This window comes from Anguilla rostrata, chromosome 4 (assembly GCF_018555375.3).
Source record: "Anguilla rostrata isolate EN2019 chromosome 4, ASM1855537v3, whole genome shotgun sequence".
Lineage (NCBI taxonomy): Eukaryota > Metazoa > Chordata > Actinopteri > Anguilliformes > Anguillidae > Anguilla > Anguilla rostrata.
Window position 1 is genome coordinate 39,381,815 of NC_057936.1, and position 23,056 is coordinate 39,404,870.

A 23,056-nucleotide genomic window follows, 5' to 3' on the forward strand; every position below is an offset into this window, starting at 1 on the left:
ACCAAACAAAGTATGTGGCTGGGGGGCAGCATGGTGGTGCAGTGGTTACCATTATCATCATCTAAAGTAAGAAGGCCCCGGCTTGAACCCTGGCCAGCCCCCCCCCCATGGAGAAGCCAAACACCACCATCCCACCCCCCCTCAGCCCAAAGACATGCAGGCCAGGCCAATCAGAGACTTCAGATTGCTTGTAAATATGAGTGTGTGAGTGAATGCCGATGGATAGGTTACCTGCCCAAGTTGCACAATTGATTAAATTGCTGGGCCCAATTAAAAACTCTAAAAATCTGTAATAAAAACAAATAAAATGCCTTGTGGATTTGTCATATAGGGCCCTATTTTGGTTTATTGATGTTTCCTATTTCCTTGCTGGTTTGCAGGTCTGGCACTAATGTTCATATTAAACAGGTGAACTTTCTCCTACATTGTAAATCGTTCCTGATAAGTTTATGTAATTGCTAAATTAATGTAATTGAATGTATGGGGGTCCTAAGCCTGATGGTGGTCACTTTAAGGGGCTTTGAGGTGAAAAGTTTGAGAGACAGAAATTGTGAGGTACGTCCAAAAGAGGCCTGTGGTTAACTATCATCATTTTTTCCGTACAGGCATCGTGTCTCTCATCTCCCTGGCTGTACTGTCATACGAGCGCTACTGCACCATGACTAGCCCTGCCCAGGCAGATGCCACCAACTACAGAAATGTGGGCATAGGGATCGCACTCTCTTGGGGCTACTCCATAGCCTGGACGGTACCCCCGCTTTTCGGTTGGAGCAGGTATGGCCCCGAGGGTCCTGGGACAACCTGCTCTGTGGACTGGGCCTCCAAAACTTCCAGCAACATCTCTTACATACTGTGCCTCTTCACCTTCTGTCTCATCCTCCCCTTCTTGGTCATCATCTTAAGCTATGGAAAGCTTCTGCATGGCATCAAACAGGTAAGCTTGAACCTGTGACATAATTAATGCATTCTATAGTGTTTTCAATTTTTTTGGAAAGTATGATATCTCAGAGGTAACAGTTCCATTACTCCTAAAATCTAGGCTTGCAGGAAAAAATGTATTTAAAATTTCACAAAAAAGGAAAGCAGAAGGCATTATTAAATGGTGTACTGTTTAACGGAGTTTTTCAACACTCACTCACACTCAGCAATTGAGTATGAGTAAGCTTGTGTTTCATTTCTAGCATAGTAAGCTCTATATTTCAGGGGACCAAGGACCCCTATTGTTTTTGCAATAATAGGGGTCCAATTATTACTAGGAGCCAAGCACTAAGGGTACTCTTACATCCCAGATATAGGTTGCTACCTGAAATTTTGGCTGAACAACAATGATTTTTCTGGTAAAACAGTTCAAATAGACTGACTGCCTTAAAGGGTAAGTGCCAGGTATTATGAAAAATGAGTGTATTTATTTTATGATGGTGTATTTATTTATTCGATTTTATGATTCACAGTGGTACAAAAATATAATTTTATTGAAATTAAGGCGAGACATTGCCTTATTATGGTTATGGTTATACACTTTGTTGTACGTCGCTCTGGATAAGAGCGTCTGCCAAATGCCTGTAATGACATAAGGCCTAGCAGATCAAAGCGCTTACTCTTTTTGTCCTACCTCCCTGCTGACCTCCTCACCATCCAGAATGATCACCTACATCATGTTTTGTGATGTGATAGAATGAAGAAGTGAGATACTGTCAAATGTTATTTTTAGTTCTAGGACTAAATAAATGGCAACAAGCCAATTATCATCTTGCTCGGTTTCTATTTCCACCGTTACGGTCTGACCCTAGCTAAACCGAGTCGTAACATTCTCCTAAAAATGTTTTCTCACCAGTTTTGGCATGCATGATCAACAGCTTGCCCCTGTGTTAAATTGTGAAGGAAATCTTTATATGTCCAAAGATGTCACAGGACAACAACTTAAATTTAACCAAAAATGGCTGACCACTGCCAAATTATGTGTATGGCCCCAAATTTAGGTTGATTGTAATACTTCTGGGGATTAAATTTTGAATGGATCTCTTAGACAGCTTCGCTACTGCATGCCCCCTTCAGTCAAAGATTTGTACAGAAAATTAAATATGAATATCTATACATTGTGGAAAAGATGTTTAACCACACCACCTTTTAAATCAAGCTTCAATTAAAAATTTTTGAATTTACGAATTAAAGAGGGACCCATGTAGGTCATGTGCATCAAATTTCATGCTGCTACCACTACAGCACCACTTCAGAATTGCAAATAGTTATTACAGATGTACCCTTACTACCAAAAGAATAACTGAATGGAAAAAAAAAATCTTTTTCTGGAAGATATCCCACCTGTTAAATTTTACTCAGTGCTCTGTGGCTCACCCTTCGAGCACACTATTTAAAAAAATAATAAATTCATAAAAAATCAATGTTGTCTTTTAGAGATGAAACATTTGCAGCATTGATCAACTTCTTCATCGGAAACCTATATCTTTGAAACTTGGTGCAGTAGTATCAGGTACCTCCCATTGGCCACTGCGTGATTTTAGCACTGACTGGCAACTTAAGTGGCATATAATTGGCCGTATATGCTTGGACTCGGTCTAACGCTGCTTGCAGCTATATTTATTATTATTATTATTATTATTATTATTATTATTATTATTGCTGTTGTTCCTTTGGGAGACACTCATTTTAGTCGGTACTTACAAATTGGTGGGACTCCGGTTGTGACTTTGGTCTCATAATTATTAGTGGAATAGCTACGAATAAGAGATTCCAGTGACACTGCTGTCAGACCTATGCCAAAACAACAAAATTATTGATGGATTTTGTGGGTTCCTGTATTAGGGATTACCCCCTACTCCCTTCACATAAGGGAATACACTGCTTTACCTCCCTAGACAAATATTGCTTCTAATGTTATCCCCCAGGCTGGATGAACCTAAATAATTAGATAGAGCCACTGACAGCTGGCATCACATTTTCTGAGTTGACAAAATGTTTACTGTTCATTCTGAATCTAAGCAGAAGAAAGAAGATCAATGTATCTCCCTGTGGCAGTCAGTCCACCTGAGAGGCGGATTGGTTTCAGTTGTGCCGGCTGGTGGAGAGAGCACACGCACCTGGGCTGCATTGGCTAATCAGCCCAGGTGCTTAAAGGTGTGCTGCTCTCTACAGTTCGGGGCCAAGAACACCGAGAGTGCAATTATGATTTTCGTGCTTAAAATAAAACCAAACAAAAATCATAATTGCTCTCTCGGTGTTAGCTTCCGGTCTCGGGCTCGAACTGTGGAGAGCAGCACACCTTTAAGCACCTGGGCTGATTAGCTAACGCAACCCAGGTGTGTGTGCTCTCTCCACCAGCCAGCACAGCCGAGTCCAATCCACCTCTCCAGCGGACCAAACTGCCACACACCTTCCACGCGAGAATGCAGCCGAAGGCTAATTCGGCTTACACCAAGACCGCTCCCTCCGGTTTCGGCACCAACTGTCACACGCCAAGCGTGACACACTGGGCAAGGAGATGCGACAGTACCAGGGAACACCATTTCTGTCGCATGGAGAGAGAGAGCGCACACACACAAACACAAAATCAAATAAACGGATCACTTCACGCTTCCCCCTCAAAAAAAATTTAAAAAACGATTAGCTAAAATAACAAGCTAAAATAACAAAGGCAAAAGAAAGTAAAACGGTGCGACCACTTTCCCGTGCACCTCCCGTAGCTGCCCCGCCTTCCCGGCCAGGTCCAGCTCCTCCAGCACCCCAGCTGAGGATTACTTTCTTCTTGTCTTTCGTGCTTAAAATACAACGAAACGAAAATCATAATCACGCTCTCGGTGTTAGCTCCTGGTCTCGGCCCCGAACTCTGGAGACCTGGGCTGATTAGCCAATGCAGCCCAGGTGCGTGTGCTCTCTCCACCAGCCAATTCGCCTCTCAGGCATATTGACTGCCACTCTTCCTTAAACTGTGACAAGCCGCAGGCTCTCTGCATTATCTATGGAAAATAAGTAGTTGGGGGAGAGAAACAGCGCAAGAAAATTAAGATTACAGCACATCCCTGTTGGGTTTTTTTTTCAGACAACATTACTCATATATACAGAGTCTCTCTACTGACGCAAAAACAGATATATAGGATTAAGGTGTTACTTTGCCACAAGCAATTGCTAGTTAATGGGAAGAAACATAGTTTCTTTACTTTGATGTCGCATGCGCAAAACATTGTCTTGTGTTCAAACCACGGCATGCTTCTGTTTGTTAAAATTTCCCCTACCACAATGCCCACCAAATGGCTCAAAGAGCAACCATTCTTGCTTTGCTTTCAGGAGAAAGATACAATACAATTGCCCAGGTTAGACTGCATGATGGCCACTGTCTGAAGATGGAGTATTGATGTTGTTTGGATGGAATTGGGGGAAAATTTCTACTGGATGAGCCTATGAGCAGTTTGTAACTCAGTGTCCATGCCTCCCCAAAGCCTCAAGGCCTCATACCTTTATCATGCCAGTATTGTCTGTGACTAAGAGTCATGAAGGGAGATTTAGAGTGGTTCATCGTTCATGGCAGAATTTATCACTCGAGTGGAAGGGTTACATTCACCATTCAAGACTGGCAGTCTGCCTGCACTAGGAATGCATGAAGTGCAGACATGGTCATTCCATTGGTCAAACCTGGATTCCATGTCAGACTTTGATGCATATAGAAACAGTTACACATACCCTTAAGAAGATGAACTGACCCCAATGTCAGTCATGGCCATGGGCGGTAAATGTTCTGGCCTCCTGGGAGGAATTGTGGATAGTAACAAAATTCTGGAAGGTGTCAGGAACCCGACAGGCAACATGTATTGAGATGGGGGTAAATCCAGATAACCTTGGTTCAGGGGTCAATGGGAGAGACAAAGGGAGAATTGACATTAGCCTGAAAGGTGAAATTAATGCCGGAGAGTGGAAATCGTTTTCAATTAAGAGAAACAGAAGTGCCTGCACTCACGCATGTTCATCTGAATAGCAAGGCATGGCAACAGTGTATGATCACTGTCTTATTTTAAGATTTTAACTACCCTGTTATATTTTTATATGTCTGTTTTATTGTTTATAATATCCCTTTTTGGTTGTTGTTTTGTTATTGTATTTGGAAAGTGCTTCATAAATAAAGTTTATTATTATAAATATCTGAAGGCCTGGTTTCATACAGCTCTCTCGCTCATCACACGTGTCCTGTCTGTGAACTGAGACTACATTTTTTGTATAAACTGTTTGTGTCTCAGTTCTCCCACATTATTATATTCAGTTTTGGGAAGTAGTTTAAGTTCATGTTGTTAAACTAGCCATTTAATGAGATTTTTCAATTGCATTCAAATTTGTGGTCATTGTAGTAGTTAATCATTTTTTTTTCATTTTGAGGTGCAATTAAGTACAGGAACTACAAATTACTTTTGGCCCTAAAATATTTTTTATCCAGAAACCCCTTTGACAAAATATCACGTCCTCTCTCTCTTTCTCTTTCCATCTAATCTTGGTTGATGAGAAGCACTCTGCTCTACTATTATCTTCCAACGGTCAACTGCCAAGTGCCACACATTGCTGCTTCTCCCCACTGAGCTGTATAGTAGTTCTCTCCATGTGCAAAAAGGAGGCATTGCTCACACGCATGTCTGGGAAACATAATGATCATTTTTAAAATATTTTTTTTGAAAGTAGTTTGGACTACATTTTTTGAGTAATGATAGTGTTGCAAGCTATATTTCTCTTTAGGGTAACTTAAAAGTATGAAGTATTTGGTAGTTTGTACAACTACATTTTCAGAGTAGTTTCTCCAAAACTGATTGTATTTACCTTACAACATTTAGCAGACTCTACATATTCAGACAGCTTATGTGTTTATGTGTTTTTTTTTTCAAATATAGACACATATACAGAGCAGAACATACACTGAACAAATTGAGGTTAAGTACCTTGCTCAAGGGAGCATATGCACACTTTAACAGCATATCCACTACTTTACCGACCATACGAACAAATTACAACTGTGGTAAATGCTGCTTCTTACTTCAGATGAATACAGATTTCCTTGAATAAATAGCCTAAACACAAATGCTTCGGGTAATTCCTCTGTAAATGCCAAATTAAATCTCAGCTGATTAGAACAGATTTCAGAGTTACTTCAGCGGTTCTTCGTGTTATCATTCAGCCCGCTAAGATTTTGAAGACTCGCCTCTACACTCAATGCATGTTAGGTGCACTCCTCCTTGATCAAGGCACTGGCCTCAGAACTGGAGTTGGTCCTCGGGCGCTGCACTGTGGCTGCCCACTGCTCCTAAGTAACTAGGATGGGTCAAAATGCAGAGGACAAATTACCCCACGGGGTTCAATAAAGTATATCTTATCTTATAAAGCGCGACAGTTACAGACACACAGAGAGACACAATTGTGATTCTTAGCTGTGCTTGAAGTTTCATTATTTCAGACAATACAAGGTATTCTATGAATGGCTTTTTGCAAGGAAGTTACTAGTCTAAGGGCAATGCTTCCAAGATATGTCCTAAATCTTAACAAACCATGCCACAGTTGTGAGATGAGTGATGTGTGGTCTCCATGATACAGTGTGTGCAAATGCCACTTTTGAGAGAACTAAGCTGGTCCCCTTTGTGTGATCACCGCAATGCAATGACAGTTTTCATTTGGTAATGCTTAATTTTTAATTTTTTTTTTTCAAAGCCTCCATGAAACCTATTGCAGAAATTGGATGAGGAGGAAAGATTTCTATTAGTGTAAAATAAAATTTGTAGTCATTAAATTTAATCAAAGATGCCATTGAATCCCCCTCTCCCCACCTCCTCTCCCCATCCATATCTCCGCTTGTTCCATTTGATTCTTCTGAAAAAATTATCGAAGAAATTGGCTTTGCTTGCATAGCAGTAACCCGTTACAAATCATTCTTACAGAATATAATTATGATTGCTTGCTGAATGAATGTAATGTTTTCTTGTGCTAGATTGCAATAACAGCGGAATGCAAATTCGATAATATTCATCTATCTTTGGAAATAATTAGGATGCAGCATGGTACATGTAAATTTATAAAGCTCTCAGAAAAAGGGGTCACCCTGTAGCCACTCAATTAAGAAGGTGAAAAATGTCATTGTTAATATTGCGAGCTGCAGAGCTCAGCGTTAAAAACTCTCACCTTGTGTTGCTTGTGTTTGTGGATCTCTTTTCATGGGTGTCTCAGTTTAATCCATGTGGAGCACCCCTATCTGAATGCCCTGACTGTGGAAGTAGATCTGATCTGATTGTTTGTGTGTGCAGGGTTCTGTCAGTATATCCACACATTTGCTGGATTCAATCACCATATCTCCTTACTGTAACTTTGACCCTAAATGCAAGTACTTATCCAGTACTTAAGATTCATTTGCTAAACTGTGTGGGGGAAAAAGGAACAACTGCATGTATAGCAAGTGAAATTAGAGGTCAAATATTTATTTAATACAATCCAGTAACCCTTTGTTCATCTGACTGAATCCTGTGCTAAAAGTTAAGGACTGATGGAAATAGAGTGCAGGAAAGACAAATGATCATTATACCATTATGTGAATTGCTCTTGATAAGAGTAACTGTTCAATACCTAAATGTAATTCACTATTCAACCCGAATTGAAGTGTTATTTGTTTGACATTGGAGTGATCAATGGTGAGGTCACAGGTCTTCTGCTTTGAAAAGTTCTTCATTATTGACATTATATTTTGTAGCACAATTTGCACAGTGTCAGCATTTTCTCCCATTGTTGTTGACAATATGATGTTTTGTTATGAAATAGGGCAGCACGATGGTGCAGTGGGTAGCACTGTCACAGCAAGAAGGTCCTGGGTTTGAATCCGGCCTAGGCGTTTCTGGATTTGCATGTTCTCCCCGTGTCTGCATGGGTTTCCTCCGGGTACTCCGGTTTCCTCCCACAGTCCAAAGACATGAAGGTAATCTAATTAGAAACTAAATTGTCCATAGGTATGAGTGTGTGAGTGAATTATGAAACACTTCATGATATTATATGCAGTATCTTGTTCTAAATTAAGCTTTGAGTTTTTACTGTCACTTTCAATAGTTAGGAACTAAAAACTGCAGCTGAAAAATTAGTAAAGGCTTATTAAGATATTCACAGGTGCATTAAAATCAGGCAAAAAATACAAAATAAAGAAAACACTCTAAAAGTTAATTCCATAGCTATTCCGTTATTACCATTCAAATATCACAGAAATAATCTTGACACTACTGTCACCACCTTGCATCCATACCGTATGACAGGGAGGACAGATAAAATAATGTAGCAGTATGGAGACCCGGCCAACTTTAATCCGCCCAGTTAGCTGTGGACCTTTTGTTGGTGGCTCCCAGTCATAGTCATGGCTGAAACCATAACAGCAACAGAATCCAGCCTGCTGTCATCTAGCGTTAAGGACTGAACCACTCAGAAGCCGCTCAGAATGGTCTGTTTGTTTTACATTTTTAAAGACAGTTTTCTGTTTTATGAGATTTAATTAACAGTTATCAGTTACTTTTTAAGATAGCTTTGGACTGTACCATTGAATATTGTTTTAATTGAGGATTCTGTTCCTGTCATTGGTTTGCTCTTAAAAATTACTTTAGCAAATAATAGATTTTGGAAGGACAATAAATGAGAATTTATCACTGTTTGCAGTACATAGGGGGAGTCATTTAATTAAGCCAAAAGGTGACTTTGAATATTGGTTTTACTCCAAGGCAAAGCCCAGTCAGGTTGACACAATGGTCTCTGCCATTCATACAGATGGTGTACTGCATAAATAGCTCTAGTTGGGGTTACGTAAGCATTATTTCTTACGTGTGGGGAAAATGCACCTCAGTAATGAATACCCACACCCTCTACTTATATTATTACCAAACTCTGCACCGCACCATTTGTTAAAATAAGGGGTTATTATCTATGAGGAGGCAATCATAACTGGACCAATATTATTACTGCATTGATAGATAGAGTGATGACTGATGCATAATGCCAACACAGGCACACATATGTGCAGTACCACAGAGATTTATATACAGTGGGCTCCAGAATTATTGGCACCCTTGATAAATATGCACAAAAAATTCTGTAAACTAAAATATAATACAGTTATTGACATACACTTTATTTTCCAACACATGTTAAGTAGTGTGCTTTATTAATGATTCATTGGAATCAACCAAAGTCTTACATTTTTTTAAATAAAAAATGTATTTTCCCAAAAAAACATTCCAGTTATTGGCACCCCTGGTTTAACACGTCGTGCAAACACCACTGGCAAAAATGACAGCCATAAGTATTTTCTTATAATTTGTGGTATGGTTAGAGACATTTGGAGGGATTTTTGACCATTCCTCCATGCAGAACTTTTCAGAATCATTGATATCCTTGGGTTTGTGCTTATGGTTTTTGATGGGATTTAAGTCTGGAGACTGAGATGGCCATTGCAGAACATAGATGTTGATTTCACTTAACCATTTCTGTTTAGATTTTGATGTATGTTTGGAGTCATTGGGCCTCATTCACTAACATTGCGTACGCACAAATCTGTGCTTAAACCCTGCGTACGCACATTTTAGGCACAATTGTGGGATTCATCACTATGTTCTTACTTGATTTTGTTCTTATTGTGCGAACAAATTTAGAGCTACCTCAGACCACGCGTAAGCAAAAATCATGAAAGCCCCAAGTCTTCAAAAATTATTTAAAAGTTGTAAATTCATCTTAGACAAATAGTAGAAATGGGTAAATATTCAATATTTATAATATTTACTAATAATACCTAATAATGTACTTAATAAGAAAATTAATTAATAATCTTATCATAAGTATTGCTTGTAATAATAATAATTAACTGTATAAGAATAATAATAATTACATCATGTTTAATAGTAAAAATTTGTCTTGCTCCCACTCATAGCCAACAATAGAGTACTCCTTATATCCCCCCCCCCAAAAAAAAAGAAAGAATTAGCACTCTCTAGCTTTACACCGGCATTCCAGTATTGAGCATTGTAGAATGCAAGTATTCCCAAAATTGCACAACGACCGAATTATCGGACACTCCATTGAATTACTGCACTTTCCTTCCTGGTGCTAAAGAACAGCACCCTAGCCGAGATTTCCCCTGTCACTGCATTCAGACGTGAGTGTAATGAGAGAACGCGTGGGACTGGGGACTCTTCCAGCACGCTCTTCACCAATTTCTGGACCCTGCACAGACATACCCTACACCACTGCAAATCAGACGTGGGACTTTCCCCAAGCAATACAAACGGCTCGCCTGATAAGGGGTGATACATCGTTGGGGAAACTGTAGAATACGTGGAAAATGCAGCAGTGCCCCTCTTCCGCAACCAAGTGAAGGATTCCAGAAAAATGGAAATTATTCTTGAGGCGAGTCTTCCAAAATCTTAGTGGGCTGAATGATAACACGAAGAACCCCTGAAGTAACTCCGAAATCTGTTCTACTCAGCTGAGATTTCATTTGGCATTTACAGAGGAATTACCCGAACCATTTGTGTTTAGGCTATTTATTCACGGAAACCTGTATTCTTCTGAAGTAAGAATCAGCATTTACCACAGTTGTAATTTGTTTGTATGGTCGGTAAAGTGTGCATATGCTGTTTTGAATATTCTGGAAAAAACATTCAAGATGAGCTGATTTGTTTTTTACTGCATCCCTCAGCACACGGCATTCACTGCCTCAGGTATTGCAGCCCAAGCCTCATTTTTCCTCGCACCAGTCACTCCAGTGGAAACGCTACGAAAAATAACGCCTTTTCTGGCTTCAACTTTTGAATCAATCACTTCTATCTCTACATTATTAAAAAAATTATTTATTTTTTTTACCATTAGGGGCCATGGTTCACCTTTTCTCTTCACTTCTCTATCTCTCAGCCATGCTCTGAGCCTCTAACAGGACCATCCTTATATGGAGAAATAGAAAATTGCGGGCACACGCCTATCAATTAGGAATGATCCAGATTCACCAACATAAGCACGTGGGTCAGAACAAAAGTGTCTTGAATCCAGCGGTAATTTTGCTGCAAACGTTTTCTGCGCACAAAGTAAGAACATTTCTACGCACATATTTAGTGAATGAGGCCCATTGTCCTGCGGGACAATCTGCCTACAACCAAGTCTCAGCATCCTAGCAGAGACAACCAGATTGTTGAATTAATTTCACCATTGATCTTAAATAGTGCCCCTGGACCACTGGCAGCAAAACATCTCCAAAACATCAATGACCCACCACCATATTTAACAGTAGGTATGAGGTGCTTCTCCTTGTATGCATTCCACTTTTGTCGCCAAACATGTTGATGGTGTGTATGGCCAAACAATCAATTTTGGTCTCATCTGACAATAACACTCTCTTCCAGTCATAATTCCAATGAGGTTTGGCAAACTCCAGATTCTTGATTTTGTTTATTGTGCTCAGTAAGGGCTGTCTTTGTGCCACCCTTCCAAAGAGTTTGTTGGAATGGAGGTGCCATTTTACGGTTCTTTTTTAGACTGACCTCAAGATGCAACCAATCTCTGCAATTCTGCAAAACTGTGATCCTTGGGTTATGTATGGCCCCCCTCACCATCTTCCTCGCCGTCCATGGGGACAACATGCACTTGCGTCCTCTTCCTGGCAAATTTGCAACCATTCCATATGTTTTATACCTTTTTATTTATTGCCCTTACAGTGCTAAATGGTATGTTTAACCGTTTATGTATTTTGTTGTTCCCATTACCAGAATTGTGACGGTAAATTACCATCGGTATCTTCTGAATTGACAGTTATTTGGCTTTTCCCATGCTGATGACTGACAAAGGGATTTTGCATGCTTGTTACCTCATTTTTTTTTTACTTTCTAGTGAAATTGGAAGTGATGGAATGACACAATATAGTTCTTTTAGACTGAGATTAACTAAATTAAGTCAAATTGTATTGTCAATTTCAAATTGTTTGATTTTATTTACAATAATTGTTAGGGGTGCCAATGATTAGGGCACCTATGTTTTTCAGAAAAAAAATAGATTGCTTAATATAAAAGATTGAAACATGGAAGTAAATGTATTGAAATAAAAGTATATAGTTTTGCCATATGTTTGAACATAACATATAGATTATTATCTGTGTTGTTTACTCAATGCAGACTTTTTTTTTTCATTTTTATCAAGGGTGCCAATAATTTTGGAGCCCACTGTATATCCATGTTTACAGTCTTTCAATATCACAAATATATAGATAGAAATACACACATACACTCACCGTTGTGTGAAGTAGGAACAGTTTTTAAATATACCTCCAAGCATCGATGTAAGGGGTCATGCACCAAGGGTAGTCGATTAGGGGGAACTTTGTCATGGTTTGCAGACCTAATTCAAATATTGTCCATATGAACTTTGGTGTGTATTGAATGTAAGGGTACATCTCTGATAATTTGAAAATGTACATTTTGAGGTGGTGCTGTAGTGCCTAGGGTGGTAGTGGCACAACATTTGATATGCATGGTCTACATGGGTCCCTCAACAATTATTAAATTTCAAAATTTGAATAGAGGCTGGATTTAAAGATTAAGTTTGTCAAATATATTTTGCTCAATTTATGCATATTCATATTTAACCCCTTATAGCCCAAGGTCCATAAAATAAGATGCCAGTGTCTAAAAATAGCATTGTATAAAATTTTATTGGTCATTGATTCAAGATTTAGTGCTATACAGTTTTAAACCTTAGACTTTTTGCACTTGGATGCAGAAAACCCCGTCTCAATTAGTAAAACCGCTAGAGATAACAAAAGAAATACAGTAACAAGGCAGTCCCCTTCCCCAAAGGAGGAGTGAAATTGACACCTCAGGTTGACGATTATGGTATTTTATAATCCAATAACTGACTGCAACTAGTCAAACAACTGCTAACATTACAGTGATGGTGTTGACATAGCCAAAATCCCCCTCTGAGCTATAAGCAATCAATCTACTCTTTGTACATCGGCTAGAAAAAGCCGTTATTTTATTATGCATTATTACCATTGAGCTGAAAGATTTTTCATGAGCACTAGAAAACAAGCATTTTTATGCACGTAAATAGAATTTCAGACACAAAATTTAGACATTCCAATGCTGAGTGGAGGCATTTTGGATTACAAAAGCATTTACATGGACAAAATAACCAAAAGGACTCAAGTATTGGATATACCGAAAATGAATGCAATGTAAGTAAATTACAAATGGACTGTAATATGTCCCACAGAACCACACAGTCACGGAGCTGTAAGATGCACATGGTTTATTTGTTCGCAACAGAACACTGGCACAGTAGATACTGCTGTAGATAATGTTGTTGTAGCTGATGCTGTTGCTGTTTGTCACCATGTGCATCTGTCCTGAAAAACTCCCCAGTCTCACTGCAGGCAGCACATATAAAGGTTAGAACTAATCACGTAACTGCCCACAGCTGCGACTGTTGGCCGACTAAACCACTCCCCCATCTCTCCGCCTGCAGCCGGCATCACAACCGCCCCGCCCCTCACATGGACATTTAAAACTTTTTCTGAATTATATTTGGTGAGGTGCTGTACTGAAAGCATGTAGAGTATACATTTTTATTGTAAAAAATAAACAATACCAACTAACTGTAGAAAATATTTAAAAAATAAGTTGTATGATGAGGGATATCAATAAGCATTCGGGGAAACTGGAGGCTCCTTTTGTTTAACTGTCCTTTATTGTCCTGAGTGCAGATAAGAGAACTTGAGATAAGGAACGGTGGCATTGTTCGGGGGAAACAAGTCTGCTGCAAGCACTTATTTTTGAATTTGCTGCATGTATGGGGCCCATTATTAACAAATTGTGGATTTTGGCTTTATCCCCATTCTGTGGGGGCCACCGCCATTACCACTAGGGGGCAGGAGAGAAAGGGCGGGATGCCCTACTGCATTTTCTGGTCTCTAAAACCAGCATAATTTATGTTGTAAACGGGAGTTTTTTTTTTTCAAATGTGGCTCTACAGGGCTAGATGTGCTCATCTGATTCTGTTTCATCAATTTAGTGTTGGTACCCCTGGTGCACTGACCTATTTCATCAAAACTCTCTCTGGTGGACCAAGCAAAAGAAAAAAATCCTTTTGAACCTCACACATCAGGTCATCCTGTGATCCTCTAGCTCTCAAATTTCGGTTTTAAAATGTCTCTTTTAAAATATTTTAGGTGTGTAGGGGGAGCAGGGGACTCCTCATGTAGGGTGGTTGACTTTATTTGTAAAGTGGAAAAAGACAGAAGTGAGGTGGGCTGTGCATATTTATATTTAAGGCAGGAGAAGAAGGGCGAAGGGGAGAAGGTTCTCTTCTTTAGTTACACTCAGTAGCCTGGGCATGGAGCTGAAACCATACTCCATCAAACCTGAAATGCGATCAGCATATTTGGATAATTTATTTTATTTCTGAAACCTCTGTGATTGTAGTTATTGCAATGCAGTATTCATAACGTCCTAACTCAATAACTAATGTAAATGTTGTGATTACCAAATTTTTTTGCCTGTCTATTGGCATTAGAATAGCATATGGAACAGTTCATTTGATAAATTTGTCAAAAGATACCTCCATCCATGAATTAACTGCTGTAGTTAATTTTGGTGACTTTTTACTGAATATAATTATTCAGTTTTCAGTGTACAACAGGTACTCGGTTAATACCATTTGGACCCAGCACCGGTTGTGCAATAATGACATGGTGATTAGGGGATTGATTTGCAATCTGAAACATGCAAATCATTGTTTGTCAATAAACAAACTAAAGAATAAAAGCTGCTGAGCAATGAATGATGAATTATGGGGAATTTCATAATTGTTTCAGGTTCTTAAATGACGATGTTCTTAAAGAAATTAGCGCTGTACATTAGCGTAATGCAAATGCATGTAACATACAATCAGTCATGTACGATTTTGCGTTATAATTTAATAATTAATAGTGGAGTGAAATCTAAATGAAACATACTGTAGCAATGGCATGCTATATTGTCATATGTTGCTGTTACCTAGCATGGCTAATAGCAGCAGTGGGAAAACACAACTTGCAATAAACTACCGTTAGCCAACTTGAGCCTGTTTTATTATTTAATGTGGAATCAAACATAGTGAAGCTTGCTAGCTAGCTAATATAATTAACAAATTTCATTTTTTGTAGCATTAATGTGTCTACGGTTTGGCTGACATTTTTGGTGATCGGTGATTTCACTGCAGTCTGTGGTCTAGTCTGCTAATGTGCTCCTGTATCTGTACTATGAACACCATCTGTGTTCCCCACCTCATCCAAGGACAGTGGATCCTCATCAAAAAAGGGTCACAGAGAGCACAGAAGAGCAAGTAAGTCCACTATGCTTGCTATCTTGCAAGCTAATAGTGTTTACAGTTGGAACCATAGCTACCCTGAATCTCTCTTTGGCATGAGTTTGGTCAACGCCCCTTTCACCTAAGTCAGAGGAATCTCCAAATTTAAATTATCCACCCATTGTAGTTCTTCAAAAATGAGGAATTTGCACCTTTGCACCAAATTTCTACCTTTTGCTGCCGATATCTCTGTGCAGAGATTAGTTTTGGCCAGCCACACAGAGAAAATTAATCAGTTGCTTTTTTATTTGTTAAATTAACTAAATGTTGTTTTGCGGTGTAATTCCCCTTTAATGGCAACTATGCAGCCTGCTTTTGTAATTCAAATTTGCGTTCACAGCACTTGTGTTCATATCTTACTCACTCACTGTTCTAGTGACATAAATATTGCTTTCACTTCAGATCAGCAAATGCTCACTCCATTAGTATTCATTGAATTCACTCTGTGTAAGCTTCCCCGTACTAATATTACACACCATAAATGGTGCGTCAAATAACACTTTTTGTGACAGGTTCCGAAGCTTACCCCACCTCGGTGAAACCCCACATGTCCACAAGACATGCACAGACACAATGATTAATTAAATGAAACTAATCATTTAGACCTTCTGGACTACTACACACCACGGGTAGACTTTAGGACAGTGAATCACCTGCTTTTTAGTCACGTACTTGCACTTAAAGTCTGAAATAGCTCAGGTGAACTTCATTATGCAGTCATTTCAGCAACCACACCCACACAAGGTCACAATCACATTCACTTTCCAGTAGAGAGATTGGTGAAGATCACCTAATAATGGGGTGTAAATTGAAATTGGAATGAAGGATTGTAAAACTGAAAGGCAACTTACCCAGTTAACACCAACCAAAGTACATTTTATCACATTGAACATACTCATGCTGCACAAGGAATTTACACCGTTTACAGAATGGTGAAGACAGCACCTTTTCATTGGTTTTTCTTTCTCCCTAATAACCTCTGTGGTGTCTCGATTCTTGCCAGGATTATGCGCACAGCGGTAAACTTGTTAGCACTTATCGGCTTAAGCTGCCTTACATAGGGGTTTAATTGCCAGAAAACAATGTTCCCTTTTGTGCTCCCTGATCATTCTGGGGAAAACCATGTGCTCTCCCATGTTCAGGGATAAGACTTTATATTTCATGTATTGTAATGGATTGTGGATATTGAACTGTGACACCTTGAAAAGGGCAACATAAGAACAAAAGACAAATTAATGCAGACAAGGGGCCACTGGGGTGCGAGAGTACACAAATTTGCCGTAGCCTTCAACAGTCAAGCTCAGAACTCATACTGCATTTGCCAGCTATGTAGTCACTTAACAAGACACGGAGAGCGATGTTGTGCTGTTTCTATAACAACATGGCGGGAGGTTGGGCGTTGTGGGATACTAGGTGCTGAACTGGCAGTTTGTACACACGCACACACACGCACATCCAAGTGTTCAGTTGGTCTATGCTAGTTATTGGCTGCTTGCCCTCTGTAAGGCTGGGCAGACTGCTAATTGGAGGATATTGCTTACAACAAAAGGCTATATTCTCATAGGGAGTCTGCAGCACTCTGACCCATTCAAACAAATGTGCGTATGTATGTGTATGTGTGTGGGTGGGTGTGCGTGCGTGCATGCCTGTGTTTAGTCAACCGTGGTAAAATGAAAAGTGTGAGCTGTCGCTCCACAATCATGTTCCCGAATTGGATGCAACTGAGGACTCATTTGTTATTTTGCATCCCTAATCAATATGCCGTTGTGCCTTTTTTTTATGCAGCCCGATGGAATTCACACTGGGCACATGAATAGTAGTGATGGTGGCTGAATATAATTAAAACTTGGTGAGAGATGTGATATGAAGACATACTCACTGAGATGACGGTGAGGTGAAACTCCATCAGTGAAACCATACAGAAAATTCTGGGAGTCATACTGTGTATGAATAGAGCAAAAGAGTGAGTGCAAACGTATGCGTGTGTTTACAATTTCCAATAGCTCATTATGCTTTAATAACTATGTCTTCAAGACTATGATAGTGTACGAATATGCACAGGTGACACTATCTGCATCAGTTCCTTTTCAACCAACAGAATTATCTGTGTCTGTTTGTGTATTCAGTTAGAATATTGAAAGTGAGTGTGGCTTTGACCAGAAGTTGTGTAAGTGTGAGAATGCACATTTGAATTGCAATAGTTGTTAAATTATTTTCACAGTGATTCGACACTGACATATCATTTATCATGAACTACATTAACAGACCACTTATTTTTAAAGGTGTATTTAAAAAAAAAAAAAAAAACTATTATTAGCAATTACATAAAACTGAATTGAATAAGTCTGTCTGAGCAACACTAATTCCTCTCTCCTCCAGACTATCACACCTGACATCCTCCCATATGTCACCTCCCTCGTGAACTCCTCCTTGTCTTCTGGACGTTTCCCCTCTTCTTTCAAGCTGGCCCACGTCACCCCACTGCTGAAAAAGCCCACTCTGGATCCCTCTGTCATCCAGAACTACCGTCCTGTCTCCCTTCTCCCTTTCCTATCCAAAACAATTGAACGAGCTGCTTCTAATCAACTCTCCTCTTTTCTCTCCCTGAACAACCTCCTAGACCCCTACCAGTCTGGCTTCAGACCTGGCCACTCGACAGAGACCGCACTCCTCTCGGTCAATGAGTCGCTTCACGCCGCACAAGCAGCCTCCCATTCATCTGTCCTGATCCTCCTAGACCTTTCTGCTGCCTTTGACACCGTCAACCATCCCATCCTCCTGTCCTCCCTGGCAGCTATGGGGATCTGTGGCACAGCACTTGACTGGATTGAGTCCTACCTCTCCGGTCGCTCCTTCCAAGTCGCCTGGGCTGGTGCAGTATCAGCACCTCGCCCCCTTGCCACAGGAGTTCCCCAGGGCTCTGTCCTTGGTCCCCTCCTATTCTCCCTGTACACCCAATCTCTTGGTCCTGTAATCTCTGCCCATGGGTTGTCCTATCATTGTTATGCCGATGACACCCAACTCTTTCTCTCCTTCCCGCCCTCTGACACTCAGGTCTCTGCTCGCATCTCTGCCTGCCTGAGGGACATCCAGAGCTGGATGGATAACCACCATCTTAAGCTGAACCCAGGCAAGACGGAGATGATCTTCATCCCTGCTCCATCCTCTAACCTTCTTGACTTTTCTATTTCCCTGGGGGACACTGTGGTGTCATCATCACCCACCGCAAAAAACCTTGGAGTGGTGATGGACAACAGACTGTTCCTCTCCCAGAACATCACGGCGGTGAGTCGAACGTGCAGGTTCTTCCTGTACAACATCCGGAGAATCCGCCCCTTCCTCACCACCTACGCAACCCAGCTCCTGGTTCAAGCGATGGTCCTGTCCCGCTTGGACTACTGCAACTCGCTACTGGCTGGTCTGCCAGCATCCGCCATCAGACCCCTGCAGCTCATCCAGAATGCTGCAGCGCGTCTGGTCTGCAACCTCCCCAGACATTCCCATGTCACCCCCCTGCTCACTGACCTCCACTGGCTGCCTGTTATGGCTCGCATCAAATTTAAGACCTTGGTGCTTGCATACCAGGCAGCTAAGGGGTCAGCACCAGGGTACATTCAGAGGATCATCACACCCTACACACCAGCCAGACCTCTCCGTTCTGCCACCTCTGGACGCTTGGCACCTCCCCCTCTTCGCGTCTGCACTTCCCGCTCCCGTCTGCTGTCTGTCCTGGCCCCTCGCTGGTGGAATGACCTCCCCGTGATGGTCAGAACAGCAGAGAATCTCACCACTTTCAAACGCAGACTGAAGACTCATCTCTTCAGGCTGCACCTCTCCCCACCCCTCTCTAGCCTATAGTTCAGCTCATTGTACCTAGCTAGGATAATTTGATTATGTTAGTGTATCTGGCAGGATTGTTTTTGTATGATTAGGTGTGATTCCAGTGCTAGTTTGTACTTGGTAGGATTCTTGCTTGCTGAACAAGCTTACTCTACAGGGTTGGAGTCCTGATCGATGTGGTCACTTCTGGCACTACGATCCTTACTTCACTCTAGTGTTTCTTTTGCGCCTCTACATCATGAAACCTATGCACTTGTTGTACGTCGCTCTGGATAAGAGCGTCTGCTAAATGCCTATAATGTAATGTAATGTAATGTGTTGTAGTTACTTGCTTTTTTGCAATCCTGATTGGTGAGCAGTGCTTCCCAACACTATAAATGGGCACTAGGCAGCTGTTTCGTAGGTGACTAGGTGACTAGGTGCATTAACTAGGTGACTAGGTGCATTAACTGTCTTAACGACTACTTGTATTTTTTCCATAGATTGCGTTGTTGCCGTTCTCGTTGTTAGTGTTAATCAGTTTAACCATCAGGGTCCAAGTTGAACTATACGGTTGTTCCCTGCACTTGGACCGGTACTTCTCTCTAGGGGTTTCGTCATACTTGTTCCTGGTTATGGTTATACACTTTGTTGTACGTCGCTCTGGATAAGAGCGTCTGCCAAATGCCTGTAATGTAATGTAATGTAATGCTAACCCATTTCTTCTGAATTGCATAATTCGTGGGAAACCATAACATTACCCTTGACCTCATCCTCTATGTTTGTGCATTCAGAGAAAGCACATACACAGGGTAAATTCTAATGCTTAATACATACCATAATAACCCCATGCAATGTAATCTGAAGCCATTCACTGATTTATTCCATTACATTGATTTGCCAGACTCTTAACTGAAGTGACGTACAATAAGTGCATATCAAAGGTCGGAGAATCAACTAAAAAACAAAGGTGCAATAAGGTACAATACTTACAATACTACAATACATTATGTAACAGTTATCCATAGCTATGAACACAGTGACTCCAGTTCACACAGTAAGTGTAGGCTAGGTTAGAAAGTTATGGTAAGTCAAACTAGGAGTCAAATGATGACTACAACATAAATATAATGGTACAAGTGCAATTTAAGTGCTGGATGGAGATACAAGTGTAACATGAAAGTGCTACAGGAACAAATGAGAAGTATTGAAGTGATAAGAGCGATCCCAGATTGGGAGTACCCTGCACAGTAGTGATAGTTAGTCCAGGTACAGTCTGTAGAGATGCGTCTTCAGACCATGGCAGAAGATGGGCAATGACTGAGTGGTTTGTAGTGGAGTGGAGAGTTCGTTCCACCACTGGGGGTGGAGAAGCTCCGTGGTTGGGATGAGGGAGAACCATAAACCCAAGATACCAGGGAGTGCATGTTTTCCTGCATAATAGAACTACACATCAATAAACTATATACATGTTGAGTAAATTAAAAACTGGCCATGCTCACTCATGAGTGTCTCATCCCAAGGTTAACTAAAAAGTTTCTCCTTTTTATGCATTTAATGTTAAAACTCACAGAGATAAAAGAGAGATAATTGGGTTTGGACCTGATGGCCATTCTTTTTTGTCTTATTAAAAGACACACTGGATTCCTGTTGAACAAGTTGCCTTTGTAATGAGGGAGCACTTCTGAATTCAACATTTGACATTGATTCCATCCAATCATTTCATAGGACCTGCTCAGACCTGATATTTACTGTACATTCTCCCAATGAATCATTAGATATAATCAGATGTGTAACTATGCCTTTGCCTTGAATTGTAGACTTGTTACAAGACTTTTGAGTCAGATTATGATAGCCATTTTATTGAACCAGCTCAAGTCAGTGGATGAAATGTCATTTTCCCTGTCGGCACAATGGTGCTTGTCAAATATAGAGTCCCACAGTGGATAATTTCACAAGATGGAGTATCTCAGATATTGTCATTCCTCTAAACAGACTTCGCAGGCTGATTCTGATTCCATTTTAGTAGGGTCACAGGCAGTAGACTGCCACCATGTTTGAAATGAACAAAATATTTTTCTCCTAAGGTTTCTCCCATATAATATACAACATTTTAAAGGCTTTGCTCAGCTAACCATTCAGACATGGAGAACAATGGATTTCCAACATAACATTACTAGAACTCTCAATGCATGGGCTCATTTCCTGGAGGTTACAACCTGCAAGTTGATGGATTTCACCTGCTCTTCTAATGCAGGCAATCAGTAAATCAGCTTCTCATCCCCCAGCCTTGTTTTGGTTTTGTGTCAAATGTTTGTTTTTGTGCACAGCATTATAGTGCTCCTCTGTTCTATGTCGGCTCTACACAGTATAATTGGGTGGTGAAAAAATTATTCTTGTGGTCAGATTAAATCTTATTAAATGAATTACATGTGGTAATATAAAAATGCCACTTGAAATATTTATTTTATTTGAACTGTTAATTCTCCCCAGTAGATGTAATATAGCTTATAGCCTACACTTCATAGTAACATTAGGCATTTTGCTATTTGTAATATTCAGATGAAATCTACGCACTGTCGTCTAGAAGCCATCTATCAGTAATGTCACCCCCAGTGAGCAAAAGCCAGAATCTAGAGGTCTAGAGGGGAAATCTAGATTAATGATGTTTTGACAAACAGAATAGGTTAACCCCAGGTTTTATCCTTATATAGCCTGGCTACATCCTAGTTGGCTCCTAAACTTCAATTTTTCAACCAAATGTAACCAGTTTTTCACTCATTTCATTGACTTTTCCCCACAAGAATGTTCCGTGGGCTGTTGCTCCAAATGTAGCTGTGTGTGCTCCTCGAGTACAGCACAGCATCTAATACTTGTTATTGTAATCTTGTTACTGGCATCACATACAACGTCTATGGTAATCAAGTGGTACCCTTGTCTACAAAAAAAACAAAAACGATTGGTGCCCTGAGGGTATTTTTTGACCCCTCAATTGCCCCAGGAACCTTTGGGAGACCACACAGTGTATAAACACTTCACTCAACGCCTGCGTCGGGGCCTCGGAAACTGAACAAAATCAGTATTCGCAATGTGTAGAGCAGTCATCACTTAACGGGCACATCTGGATGCAGATACTTTGCTTATTCCATGGCGTTGTCTGACACCACAGGAAAGCTGCCAGGTGTCAAAATGTGCACAGCTGTCAACCCTTACAAATATGTTTATAAGAGCATACCATAGTGTACTTAAAGTGCACTTTCAGTTCGTTTTCCATAAGTAAACTTAGATCACGGTTTTAAAATACTAAAACCATATCACTTTAGAATACAAATTTGTACAAAGTATTTCATAAATGCTGTACATAAATTAAAATAGGCCAATGTAGTTTGTAAAGTACTTCAAAATATACTTAAAATATACTTTAAAATAAATTTGATGTACTGAAGTGTAAGGAGTGTCAGGTCAGGGTCACCAAACTTTTAAGGATCAAGACTTTGTCGCAGGAAAGGAAAACACACATGTATCTGATATTTATTTTCAAATCCTGTAACTGGAATGTTTAGGAAATTTTGTTAGTAAGAGTGGGGAAAGGCGCTATATGAACATGATATACCCAGAAATTACCTGGTGTGTATGCTTTGGTGCTAGGCAGCATACCTGCATCTCAGAGTCCATTTTTGCCACCAGCAGCCCCACTGGCTTAGTCTCAGAGGTTGGGGAACTTGTTCTTAACTTATGATGAACTCTGGTTTCTAAAAACCTGTTACAGGTACAGATGGCATAGGCCTGAGAATGACTTGAATTCTGCTAGAAACTCAGAGGTCTTCAGATTTGTTATCTG

The 23,056-nt window shown here is 40.3% G+C and overlaps 1 protein-coding gene across 1 annotated transcript in view; it reads left to right on the forward strand.

The window, feature by feature from the left end:
* The window catches only part of LOC135253377 (parapinopsin-like), a 74,687-nt gene that overhangs the window by 26,129 nt on the left and 25,502 nt on the right, over positions 1-23,056 (forward strand). The window contains exon 2 of the mRNA XM_064332582.1: positions 606-934. Within this exon, the coding sequence (XP_064188652.1) occupies positions 606-934 (329 nt within the window). The remainder of the gene's footprint in view (positions 1-605; positions 935-23,056) is intronic.